Genomic DNA, 14192 nt, shown 5'->3' on the forward strand with positions numbered 1-14192 from the left:
ACATGAGTTACAACTTCATTAAATAGTAATAAAAAACTCTCTATTTGGAGCTCCACAATCAGATTGCATTTTGATAATAATTTATTAATAAGTCTTTCAATCATCAGGTTGAAGAAATACAAAATATATATGCTTTTGGTCAAATTAAACTAGAATTATATCATTTAAGTCCCAAAACCAACTACCTTTGCTTTTCTCCTAAGTAAAATTATGAAATTAGTATTCTGCTTTCCAACAGCTGCCATTTGTTAAATCTTCATCTGAGCGCCTTTATGCTTTCCCCTTACTTTCTGACCTACTTTGAATTAATCTTCTAATGCCTACACCAACCTAGTTTACTGTTCTGCTACAAAGCTTTTTCATATTATCCTATGCAAAAAACAAAACAAAACAAACAAACAAAACAAAAACACAACAAAATGTCTAAGCTCTTACCTATTGGACTAACCATTGCTTTCTTTGCTCTCTTGTTGAGTTGTCTGTCCATTTACTGGACTTTTCTTTTGTAACTCTTTAGAGGCAGGGACTATTTTACTGTTTCTTTGTGCAGCATCGAATAGCTAATAAATAGCAACTAAGTACTGTTGTATCTCGAATAAGAATAAAAGCTAGTGTTAAATGTTAGAGGAGAAATGCTTATTTGGTGATTATCAGAAAAAAAAAAGAAGATATGTATTAAAATAATGTTTAATTAACTGGAATCATTTCACTTCCTAGCCACATCCTGTAAGTGATTTGGCTTGTTAAGAATCATAAGCATTATACGGAAAAGTTCCCCTAAAATCACTGAATTCAAAGTATATGTGAAGTACCTGAAATCAAAGAGGTGTTGATTCCACAATGGTGGTTTTAACTAGATAGAGTGATAGAGGAGAGCCATCCCGTTGTGGTTTTTGTTTTTAAATTTCATCTCGCTTTTCAGAGCAGTGGCTCTGACTTTAGCTCTTCATCACGCATTATTTGTGATAAGTCCTTAAAGGAGAGAGAGATAAGCACTTAAGGACAATGTGTGTTAGAATAAGCATTTCAAATGTTATTTGTACTTTTCTGAAGTAAAAACTGTAAAAGGTATAAGTGTTTTAGGAGAATCTAATCAATCTTCTTGAATGTGCATCCTACAAGCTCCACCAGAAACTTGTGATGAGTATAACTTAGAAAAAATAGTCAGCAGTTTTCTTCCACAGAGCCAAGTCAGCTTACTTCACGTTCTGTGTATTTGGTATTCAAATATGTACGTGGGCGCCATATTGAATTAAAAATTAAAAAAGTAGCATTAGCTTTTGTAGTTCCTTAATTTGTTAAGGCTTCATGTTGAAAATTTGTCTTTGTTTTAGTACTTATACTTGGCATTAAGTTCTTTTCTTCTACCATTTGCTCTTCCATCGAGTGAAAAGCCAAACTATGGATAAATAGACTTCAGTAATGGAGCTTGTAAATTCCTTGGTGAGGAACTATATAAAGATTCTGTGCATTCCTCATTCAGGACCTAAGTGGCTTCTTGCAATTACAAGCTTAATCATTCCTTGATCCAAAAGCTGTTGAGCTACTCAATCTTATCATTCCTTGCCTACTTCAGCAGCTGAGATTGTAAATTCCTGTAACATGAGCAACAGGCAAGGAATAGTTTCACTAACCAGTCACCTCTCTCTCTATGCACCCATCATACTTGCTGTAAAATGGGGATAATATTCAGCTTACTTTGAATCTTCAATTACCCCAAAAAAAAAAAAAAAAGAAAAGAAAAAAGGAAAATATATCTATAAATTTGTTATTATGGATTTTTATATTCCTGTAGTGCACAGAAGTTCATTATCATGGACCAGTATTTTAACACTGAGCAGTACTTTACTGTGCTAGGTGCTTACAAACGTAAAACGAGGCGCTTATATTCCAGCTAAAATTCTAGAGGCTATCCTTCAATATGCAAAATTGCTTATTATTATGAAATGTCAAAAATTTCTCTGTACTTATAGCCAAACTATATATAAACCCTTGATAAAAATACCAAATCTGAACTGCAAAATCCAGACTCCTGAATGTATAAAATACATGAAAAAAAATGTACTGATTTTCAGAGAAGGTGAGTAATGGCAGACTTCTCCTTTTCCAGATTTAGTAATGCATACATTTCCCATTAAGTCCCATTTATCTACTAAATTTGGTGTTAAAAGGTCAGCTGTTTCCTTTTAATGTCACAAAATAATGTTAAGGAAATGGTTGGTGTTTTTAACCTTCTTGAGTTTTCACAAAAACAACAAAAATAGATTAAAGCTTTTTTAAAAGCCAATCTTTGAGGAGAGGTCAACTGTGAAATGTGTAAGACACAAAGAAAAGAATATAATGCTTCTGCTGTGGAAGTCTGCAAAAGATAATGTTTTTCAATGTTTGATAGTTTGCTCTAAAAATGAATTGCTGCAGATTTTCTAAACGCTGTTGGTCTTCAGGAATGTATCAACTTTCTGGAAAGCCATGCCAGTACTTTTGGTGTTGTGTAGAGAAATGGGACAGAGCCTCATCCTGAAGGGTTTCAGCTGGACAATTTAAAGTAAAAGGATGAGTGTTGGGAAGTCTATTTCACAGCTTTAGTTTATTTAGTTTTTTATACATGTTGAAAGGTTTGTTACAACAGCAGAATATCTCTGATCATTCTCTGGCATGAAGCATTTTTGCTTACCTATACACAGGGTGCCCTAATTTCAGTAATAATGACTGAAGATCTCTCAGCATTCTTCAGTATTCTAACTATATGGCATGTGAAAGGCAGAAATCATGACTTGTCCAGGTATGGACTATAAGGTGCTTATTCAGTCCTCCTGGGATTATGCTGAATATTATCCTGTCGTGAAGTGACTTGAATTGTATAAACAAAGTGAAATAGAAAACCAGAGGGATTAATGGCTCTTAGGAGAAAGAGAAGATCCCTCCCAAGTTATGGGGCATGTGACTGGTTCTGTCTCAGTTGGAGTGGGTAATAAGAGCTTTTCCTCCCCCTGCTGCGATAATCACAGTGTTTGGGCTGGTTTGTTCATAGGAATTGCGTAGGACTAGTGTTGTTAGACACCTGTTAGATTTCTTTCCTCTGGAGAAATAAACTGGAACAGAATTTATCTTCACCATTAGCTAGCAGAGCTGGATGTCTTCACAGTCAGAGAAGTTGCCTCTTACGCCCAGAGGTTGAAAATGTTAATTTAAAGGAAGTTAAACCATAACAAATCAAGTCACAATGCCTAGGAGATCACACTGGCAAATTTTCCCTACTCTGTCATACTTATTTTTGCTAGCATTGCCAATCACAAGCATTAGACATTTCAATGAATCTCAAAAATCAAGTGACTTTAAAAATAGAATACGATTATGAACATCTTTTTTGGTGATTGCTGAACCTTTACAACTTACATTTTCAGGGTTTTCTCTACAATTACAAGGTCTGGTTTATACTTATTTTTATATAAGATTCTACTTCCATCAGATTTCAGAATTGCAGCTTGAAGAACATCAAGTGATAAAATCGAGGTATTGGTGCCAACCCTGTCACTTCAGAGTTACTGTATAAAGAAGGTTCTTGAAGCTAATCATCCTTAAGTGCTTTGCAGTTCTTAATGTGAGATAGAGGTTGGATTTGTTTTCTGTCTCTTGCAGTGTCTGATTCCAAATATTTTGGCCAAAATGAAAGTTCTCCTTAACAGCTGTAGGCTCTTTGGTAGTGTTGAGCACAGCAGATTTTCCCATTGACCAGGCTAACCAGCGACTGATGCCTGTTTAAAGTACAAAGGCCTACTTTAATAAGTATCAGCAGTTGTTATTGACTAACTCTGAGAACTGCGTGTTATTATAGGATCTTGTGGCTCTACAGGAGAGGATGGAGGAGGGTGAATGAAAGGAAATATGCATATATTCTTTATAGTATGGTGTCTCCTTTTTTTTCCTAGAGCTCTACTGTCACTGGATGAGAGAACTAGAAAGAGTAAGCTCTGAACCATGTGCCGTTTACTTTCATTCTCACAGAGATTTTACTACCAGCAAATAACATCAAAGTTTGCCACTTACACTTCCTGAAAAGTATTAGGATCAAAAAACAACCAACCAAACAAAAAAACCCAAACAAACAAACAAAAAAAACCCACCACCAAAACAACTTGGGAGACTTTACACTGCCCAACTGCCCAAGAGAGAGATTCCAAGCTTTTTTTTCACAGCCCTGAATGTGACTGTGAGAAGAAATGAGATAAGAAAGGAATCTAAGAATTAAACCTCTATTCTTTCCTCATCCAAAGTCTCTTGAGATATTCCTGTCACTGATTTCTCTGCAAGATCACATTTATAAAACACCATCTCTTTTTCCTCTCCTTTTTTTTCCCTGAGGCATCTATTTTTTTTCTGGCATATGAAAGCTACTCACATTTTTATCTGTCAAGCCATTCTCAGCCTTTGTTTGGCAGTTATGATCCTTACCTGTTTTCTTTACAGGCTCTGGCATCTTCACTTTGTTTCTGATGAAGCTCCCAGCTGTATCTAGGAAGCAGGGTCCGAGCTAAACAGGAATGAGTCTCCAGGGCTTTTGAGACCCCCTAAAGAAACTCTTGGTGGAAGCCCCCATCCTGCTCCTCCCCCTTGAGCCCCCTCTGTTGTCAACTACGGCACCTTATCAACAGCAGGACGCACTTGACAGGCTACATCAGCCAGGATAAATATAGCCAAGTTCCAGGAGCCGGAGAGCTCAAACCATCCAATAGTGGCTACTGCTGAGCTGTTGGTGCAAACCGGAGCACAATTGGATGTTGCATATGCATACAGTACATTTTCCAGCCTCACATATGTATTGCATTAAGGATTCCTACACTGCCATGCTTATAGCACATTCTGTGAACTGGATCTGATAATTACATATCCTGTATGTTTGTTCCGGGTTTACTACAAGTATGTATCTGCTTGCATTCTTGCTACTTTGCTATTGTTATAATCCTGTCAGAAACAGACAGACCCTCACAGAGCTTTTTTTCTTTTTCAGTTTTCTCCTCTGCTGAAAACTGCTTGTAGAATTAAATGCAAAACTTCTTGAAATAACTTTCTTTTTCAGACACTTTACTGACCTTTGCAGTCACAACTATAAAGCGTGACACTACTTAAATAGTTTCAGTCCTGCCTCCCCATCCACCCACTTGATCTGCAGCATACATTACTTGAAAACTAGCAACCTTTTTTTTTTTTTTTTTTTAAAGCACCATTTTAAATATGGTTCCAGGGTTCTTTTAGATACCTCTAAAAGTTTTAATTTTGTTGGCAAAAGCAAAACAACAGGAAAACAGATCTGGGGGAAATCTCACCAGGAAATAGCTCTCACATTGCCATTTCATTCTCCAGTCATTGCATTATCAACTTGGTGGTGCATCCATTTTCTGTAACTTTTGCCTGTCTCATTTTTAATTTCAAGCTTTGTCAGAGAAAGTCTGTAGGCCAAATATTTAGCATATTTTAGCAGCCACTAGTATTGAAAAAAAAAAAAAAGAATTTAAAAAATACTTGGTTTTTAGTTTTCCACTTGTACTAACTTGTAAAAATCTCAGTCTAAAGGATCTCAGCTTTTGGTAGGGATTTCAGAAAAGACAGATGTGCATGCAGCACATCATTCACTCTATTTCCTATCTGTCCCTCACATCTGACTCTCTGGGTAGGCTGACAAATAAAAAAAACCAAGAATGCTGCTATTCCTCTCATGGTTTTGATCACGATGTGACCTATATACATCTCCCATTGCCTCTGTTTCTAATGGAGCAGAAATTAGCATGATACATTTTTGATATACTATCCCGTGGCATTTCACTGGGAATCAGGACGTCTAAACTGTCAGCTTTGGCTTGAAGTCTTTTGAAGTCCCACAGTATGAAAAATCAGCCACTCGACTAGTGAAGATCATTATTCTTTACTTAAATATTTCTCTCTATTAAAGAACTGCCATTAATCTGTTATTCTCTCCAGGGCTGATCCCAACACACATTGGAACAACATCAAAATCCCTTCTGGAAAGAGGGTTATCTCCTTGCAGCCTTAGACAAGGGAGGCTACAGGAGGCAGAACTAACATAGATTGACAGATGGAGAAAGAAAAAAAAAATGCAGATTATCCACATTATGCACATTTCTTCTCAACCTATTTGCCTCTCTGGCATGTGTCCCTGAAATAATGTTTACAGGGGAAATCAGCTGACTAGAAGTCACTTCTGCAATACTTAAAACATGAAACTCTTGTAATCACCATCAGAATCTGCTTCACTTCCTCAGGAATCACTTTGCTTCGAGAAGTTAGTTTCACTACTTCATCCTTTCTCCCTCACCTATTAGCAAAGAGTTATTTTTATTGAAAGTCTCTACGGTATGTTCTGAAGTAGTTGATAGGGTACAAACCACAGCATGCTGAAGTGTTTTCTTAGATCTGGATTCAGAAGTCTGTTCAAGTCATCATCATTTTTTACGGCTAGCGTCATAGGCCTTTATTAACATGAACTAAAATAGTGTAAGTGGAAATAAACCAATTTGCATAGGTTTAAAGGAAATGTGTACTGATTTAGAACCTCTTTAAATGCAGTCCTGTAGTATTTATCATATCCTCTAGGGCTGTATTTGTTCTCTGCGAGTGTCCAGTAAGAGGTGCTTCAAAGCAAGACCTGAGAGCCTTGGAGGAGTTAAATGTGGGATAATTCATATCTAACACAGATGTCTTCCTGAATGCTAACAGATATTGGCTTAAATACATCTTCAATATTTCTTTTAAGTTCTTGGAACTCTTAATAGTGTTGTGTCACCTAAATACTCATTTCTTTCTGAAATGACATTATTAAGTCCTTGGACTCAACGTTTTCCAATAATGGTGATTTCACTGTTGAAGTAAACATTGTAAAAATAGAAATTCCATTTTGAATTTGGATTTTTCAGCTTCTGATTAGAATATCCTATTGTTCTGGGAGAATAGAAATTGTCCTTCAATGTCTGAGTATCAAATGTTTTCTACACTTTCATCAGAGCACCTCCACTTTTCTTAGAACAAAAAATACAGCTGTGTAATTCTATATTAAAACACTTTTAAACCTGACACCAGGTATGGAAACATTGCTATTTATTTGCTGCTTTCTTTTCATTATATATTCGTCTGTAAAATTCTCAGGCGTGTGTCTGACGACGGTGTGTATGGAAGTGTTCACATCCACCACTGTGACAGTGATGGAAAGGTCCTGCTTCCTCCAGGGAGATGGGGAGTTAATCCTGCCATCGTATGGCTGGCAGAAGAATTGCGTTTGTGTGTTTCTCTGGAAATTTATCTCTAAGGGTAGATAATTCTCGAAAATTTGTAAGGGTATGTTATTTGTGGATAGTATCCCAGAAGCTGTCTATGAGCTGTTGTTTCCTAGGGAATTGGAAAAAAAAAAAAATCTGATCTGAAAAATAAAATATGATTGGATATTAGGTCACTACCAAATATATAACCAGCTGATGTAGCATTCCCACTGCGCATTACAAAGGAATGCTAGGCAATGGACTGTGTTTGCTAATGCTGGGAGCGGAACATGCAGGAGTTCATCCCAGTGCTGCTTGGTAGGATCGTGTAAATAGGCTCATACTGTTTTCTTGTCACACCTCTTACTTACCACAGCCAGTTAGAAATTTTTTAGATGTGAGGTACTATGGATTCTCATAAGTGCCTGGGAACTGTTTCCTGATGCTTTTCATGTTTCCCAAACATAATATATTTTTTTCTCTGTTTAAATAAATATTCCATATTTAGTGTGATTGCAACATTTTCCTTTTCATTAATGGATTTTCTACCTCTGAAAATACCTGACATATTATTTTATTTTGATCTCTGTGATCAGGATTTCATGTTATCTATTCCGTATCTTTCTTACTGTAGGTATGTTTCTTTTTGTAAACATTTAGTGGTATAGTTTTAATTCAGCATGGTACTGAAAGACATAGACACTTTTAAACATGGACTTAATCCTGAATATTTCTTTCCTTAAAACTGGAATGTATAATGAGTACTGCAGTGAGTCAGTCCCTTAGCTGGTCATTCTCCATAGATACTTTCCAGGGTTCAACATCGAGTTTAATGTTGGGAGTGTATGACTTACTTCTTCCCCACAGTGAAACAGAGCCATGGGAATTATTTCAGCTGATACAGGGAAATGATCCTCTTCCACAGTTAAAAATCTGCAATTTTTGTGATTTTAAATATATTATTTAAAATAGTGTCAGGTTGTCCAAGGCAGGGCAAAAGAAATGTCTTCCCTGCTATTACACTTCTGGTTACCAGGTGGCAGCATTGTAGCGATAATTCTTTATTTTTTCTAGCATTTTCTACATTATATTTATTTATTTATTTATATAGCTGCTGTTAATAACAAAACTGCTATGCAAATGAAATATTTGGTAGCGGTTGCGACACTGGCCCAAAATAGATGCATTTGTGTAGCGGATTATGATAGCTGCTTATCAGCACACCACAACACTAGACGACTTTTTAGAAAGTGCGTGAAGTTTCATCCTATATTCAAATGAAACTGATGTAGAGGCATAGTGAAGCAACGCATAATAGATGTCTTTTGGGCTTTGCTATTAGAAGTGAATAAGGGGGAAAAGGGTGTCCTTGCTTGTCAGGGGAATTAGCTTGCAAGTCTGAAATTGGTGTTCTCTGCTGCCGACAGTGGCTGTACTCATGTATTTCAAAGTCAAGTTTAAAAAGGACAGTAAGAGATGGCCTGCACTGACAGACCATGTGATGCATCTTCCTGATTTTGGATAGTGGCAGCATGGCTTATATAAAACACTCAAGGATTTGTTATTTGTAGACAGATTTAGCAGCACCTCCTGCTATTCAGACTAACCAACTTCCCATTAAAAGACTATTTTTTAGATTGTTACAACTTTGCCCAAATCTAGCTCTTGAGGCAGAAAATACATATACTGCCTGTCTTCTGGGGTCTTTTTCTGCATTTAGCTTCTGTCATTTCATTTGATTTCTTGCTCCGTCTCTGTTTATTTGTCTCTCCATCTTAGTTTTGTTTTGTGAAAATACAACCTCAGCAGTTTCTGAGGACAAGGTAGGTATAATTAACTTGCAGCTCCAGGGGTTGTGGATTTGCAGGCGCAGCTGAGCTGGCTGCGTGCAGAGCACAGCTCCAGCAGAATCCACTCACTGAAGTGCTGCGACCCATGAAACCAGTCAGGGTGTTTCCTTTGTGCCTTTGACACGCAGATCTTTGAGGCGTGCTGGGCGAGGGCACTTCACCTCCCTGATAGAATTTGAGTCTACTGAGGTTTGCTAGATGTGGGTAGCGCTGACCCTGCTCATCTGAGCTTGCCTCTGCACAACCATTTTGTATCCCTGCCCTTTATGTCCCGTGTTTTGGATCTTTCTGGAGGTTTGACAGCTAAGTGGCTTTCATTGCAGAGGTGCACTTCTGACTGGTTGCATGCTAATTAACTGGAGTTGCTCCACTTTCAGATTATAGAAAAGAAATGCAGTTTACACGTGCTCAATGAGAACGACTTAGATTTTATCCTCTGAAAGAGTTTTGACTGTATTAGTTGTGGTCCAGGTAGGGTTCAGAAGATTTTTCTGTGCATTTGTCTCTGGTGTGTTATGGGTCTTGGGCTGAATCCACATACTTGAACTAAGAGCAACCAGAAGGTACTTCTTTTGTTCCAGATAACATCTTTCTACAGCCCATGCAAAACAGAGGGGAAAGCTGCCTGATCTAAACATGGGGGGCAAAGGATTGGACCTTCAGAGAGAGAAGGGGAAAGACCAAATAGAGTGGGACAAGGAAATAAAAACATGTGATGAAGGGGATGGGTGGGGAGAAGAAAATTGAGGCTGGAGGTTGTGGGAGGGATTTGAAGTAGATCCTGAAAGGACAGGAATATTGAATGGGAAGCTGGTGTACAAACGGGGAGGGAAGAGAACTGGGAGTCCATAGGTGATCAGACTGAAACTGTAAGAGGATGTGGGATGGCAAAGCTATAAATGGCTGAACAAATATATTGGAACTGAGAACCATTCGCATAATGAGAAGATGACCCTGGCGCATGTGAGAAAAGTTGGTCAGAGGAAGAGGCCAGACTAGCTGGACATTAAGAATAAAGCCACTGGGCTCCAATAAATGTGGAGGCATCTGGTGACTGGGGCTGGAGAAGGAGAAAACCTGAAAGAAGAGTAACTGGGACTGGCTGAGAAAGGAACAGGGTACGGTGTTGGTGGGTAGGAGAAAGTGGGAGAGGGCACATCTGAAGAAGAATTCTAGAATTATATTTCTAAAGCAAACACTCAAAACCCAGAAAATTAGTTAGTTAAACCTTTAAAAACCCAAACTAATTTGTATAAGCAAATGGCCAGCTCAGCACCCAAACTTTCTTTGCTTTGCATAAAACAAAGGCATCAGAGCATTCTGCACTAAGGCACCAGTGGTCAAAGGGCTTCTCATAGGAAGAACGCTGCTGCTCTGCTGCTGGGGAGTTAAAACAAAAGCTCGGAGGGAGCCCTTAAAGCACAGAAACTGCATTCCTTCCTACCACAAAGCCGCTTCCCCAATCCTTTGCATAACCTTGGTCTCCCCAGCACCTCCTCCCACCCTTCCTTCTCCTCCACCACCTCCTGCTACACCTTATCTGCTCTACCACATCCTCATTCTCCTTCTGTCCATAGACTGCTCTGCTCATTCTCACGTACTGCTTTGGGTCCCCAATAGTAAAAAGTAACACCGAGGGGGGCAGAAGGCATAAAGAAGGGGGATGTGGCTGTAGGAGCCGAGAGAATGGAAAGAAACAGAATGAAAAGCAAGTTGTCCGGAGAAACCTATTGAACTGAGTAGGGGCATGGATGAGGTCGGCTCCAGAGGTCCCTTCCAGCCTGAGTTTCTCTGTGCTTGCATGCGGTGATGTGAGATGTTGTGAGGGAAATAAATGGGGCTAAAGCAGACACGGATGAGTTAGGAAGGAGAATGTGAAAAAGGATATCTGCAGCCTACTGCTGTTTTCATCTTCTTTGGAGGAAGCTCGCAGTCCCCAGCTCTTGGAATAGGACTCTGATGACTTTAGTTGTATACAGACCTCCCTAATACCCAGGCTGAACTGAATAACTGTATTGCAACATTTGCTGGAGAGGAAAGGTGAAACTTAGTGAAGTTGTAGCTATGTTAAAATCACCTCGAAGAGCAAAGCTCTTTGTCTACCTGATTGTAGGATGAAATTGGTGGGTTCATTACGGTATCTTTGGTTATTAAAAGCTTTACATTTTTAGTGGTTTAGGTATATGGATATGTGAAATTATGTGAATCTGAGTATTGCTTAGAACAAGGAAAGATGGTAAGATAGCAAGTGAACACACAAATAAGAAAGAAATGCAAATTCTTGGAAATTTGTGCCCAGATTGCTGCAGTGTATGTGATATCCCAGTCTTAATACCAGTAAGCCATCTAGTTTGAATACTTGAGTGGGATTCCCATGGAGAAGATGCTGCTCTGGGCTTTGTCAAAGAAAAATGCTGATTAATTGTATTGTTATCTGTGGTAAAGTCTCTGCTGTTAATTTATAATATGCAATGAGAGTGAATTAGGGGAACAGAGTACTAAACTGAACTGAGTTGTAATGTGATATATAAATTTGTTATGAGGTTGGCACTGTAGTATGAATTAAGCTTGATTGTGAATTGGCTTTTGTTGTGAGATTTGAACGAGGGAAGAAAATCGTAGAAAGATGGGAGCAAGAAAAAGAAATGCAAGTAATAAAACTGAACTGAAGCAGCAGGTTTATAGAGGAAAAAAATTGGCAAGCACAGAGTACAAACCCTGTTTAAATAGAAAATGAAGACAAACACAGATTATAAGTCTCTAGCAGTATATGAGTCTGGAAGTGAGGCTATGAAGATAAAAGGTAATAAAGGAGGAGACAATAAAACAGTAAATGTGTTAGGATATGAATATATGTATTTTTCAGGAAATCTGTGGGATGTGATAAATGTGAACTGTCAGGTGGAAAATAAATGATAGCACCTTTAACTGCAGTTCTCCCTGCTGTAGCTGAGTAGCAGCTGAGAACTAGAAATGTCTAAAACTCTCTTGGGCTGGACAGAGCTAAAAAAGATATGGTATCTCTGTTTATTGTCATAAGCAGATTATCCCTCAGTACAAACATTGCAAATTTTTTACCTTGTACAACTCTGGTACATGGTTGGAGGGAGTCTAAAATATTGTAGGAGGTTCTGAATTTTGGATTTAGCTCAGTAGTAACTTTCTGAATAATATTGTTCCACCAGAATTAATTAGTCAGCAGCTAATAAAACTGCTAGATTTCTTTAAAGTAAGCTGCAAAGATCATATGTAAATTGAAAATCTCGCTGTAGTTTGAATGCTTGCTATGAAAGAAGGTTGTTGATCTCTAACAGCAGTGGGCTGCAAAATATTCCAGTAAATTTGTGCTAATCGTAGGTCATCTGTACAGATAATGACCCAATCTACATTTTTCCAGCACCTCTGTCTGTCTGTCAGTTGGGCACTTTCAGAGAAAAGTATGCTTGCTTCTATGTAAATTTTCCGAACCAGTGATTTTGTTACATTTATTTTTATTTTCCTCTAAAACAGCCAAAGAGCTCCTTGTTTGCATATGCAACCGAATGGTGCTAATTCAGCTTGATTAGCCTGCTATCCAGAGCAGTTTGATTGGATGAGATACAAACGGTACTGTGGTGAAGAAACATCATCATTTGGTCTCCTTCACAGCTGCAACACATGATTATTCAGACTCTTTATGCCACAGATGAAAAAAATAACCAGAAACAGATGGGGATTGAATATTTTTAGAAACAGTATTTCAAAGTATTAACAAGAGGAAGAGAAAAAGATTTCAACTTTGGAAAGAAACAAAATTGTAGTCCTGCTTGTTAAACTATATTCAATACTATTTTAAAAAAGATTTTAATTATAAATAATAATGTCCCCAGAAATATTTTTCCTCGGATTCTTCAGTCTCCATTTCCATGTCACTTGTGGACAGAACCAGTGTAAAATGCAAAATTTTCAATTAAAGCACAACCAGCTGTTCTACAATAATATTTTAAACTAATGCTCAGACCTCAAATCACTCATTTAAAGCTTCTTGTCTTTTCCAATTATTTTAATTTTGCATTTTTTTTCCAACATGTAATTGTTTTCTATGTGAAACATGCTAGAAAAACAGAAAACCTGGTCTCTGAGATCTAAGAAGACTTTTTACAAGCTTGAAATATGTTTAGTGCTCTCCTAAACATCTTCACAATTAGCTTACTAGTTTTCAGTTATCAGAGTTTTCCTGCAAGAGGAAATGGTCCTTCTCCTCCAAACTACAGTGTCAGAAAATGATCGGTTCTGCTTTTCAGCTGTGTTTTTGATTTAGATATTTTTATGAAGAGAGGAATTAATCCTCCTGTTTTCTTGAATATCAAATCTGCAAGTCTGATAAGGGCAAATGTCTTTTATCTCTTTCTAGTCAATGGTGTACAGTCATCGTAACTATGAAGCAGAAAAGTCCTGAGTTTCTAGCTCAGGACTGAAGAAACCCTGATTATGTCAGTGTCGAGTGCTGCTCTAGTCCTCTGAGAGCTACAGTGTCTTGAGCTTCCATCCTACAATTACAATATGGATGCAGATTGAGTTTGTATAAGTCTTATTTAATGAGTTTTACATTATGTCCTGTAGGAAGTGAATTGTTACAATATAATTTTGGAAACAAAATCTCTTCTTAAATTGTTTCATAGCTTTTGACATATCCTAACCCTAATTTAATATAAAATACTTGACTAGGAGAACATACATGACTCTAAAGAACAGTAACGAAAAGTTAGGCTTCAAGATTTTTTGTAAAATGGAAATAAATTTTCTATTATTATTGCCTTTGATAGTGATAGTCCTTGAAGCCCTTACTTGCTTTTCACCCCCAGTTGATCTCTGGCACTGACTGATATATTTGTTGTGTTCATGAACTGGGAACAAGATTTGGGAAGTGCTGCACCACGAACTTTTTAAAGCAAGAGCGTCTTTCTCTTTGGCTGCAAAGATTCACTGTAGCCCAGTGATGTCACCAGCCTTTTCATTTCCACACTGAGACTGTTAGTGTAGATAAAAGTGACCACGCTTAGGTATAACTTACCCAACCCAGGTCTGTAAGAAG

General features: G+C 37.8%; 1 protein-coding gene across 1 annotated transcript in view; it reads right to left on the reverse strand.

The window, feature by feature from the left end:
- Positions 1 to 4477, reverse strand: part of MYBPC3 (myosin binding protein C3) — a gene marked incomplete at both ends in the record, with an annotated part of 61145 nt that extends 56668 nt beyond the window's left edge. The window contains one exon of the mRNA XM_084287261.1: positions 4453 to 4477. Coding sequence (XP_084143387.1) covers positions 4453 to 4477 — 25 coding nt within the window. The remainder of the gene's footprint in view (positions 1 to 4452) is intronic.
- Positions 4478 to 14192: the final 9715 nt, after the last annotated feature.

Source organism: Netta rufina, assembly GCF_964035555.1.
Source record: "Netta rufina genome assembly, chromosome: 5".
NCBI classification, from domain to species: domain Eukaryota; kingdom Metazoa; phylum Chordata; class Aves; order Anseriformes; family Anatidae; genus Netta; species Netta rufina.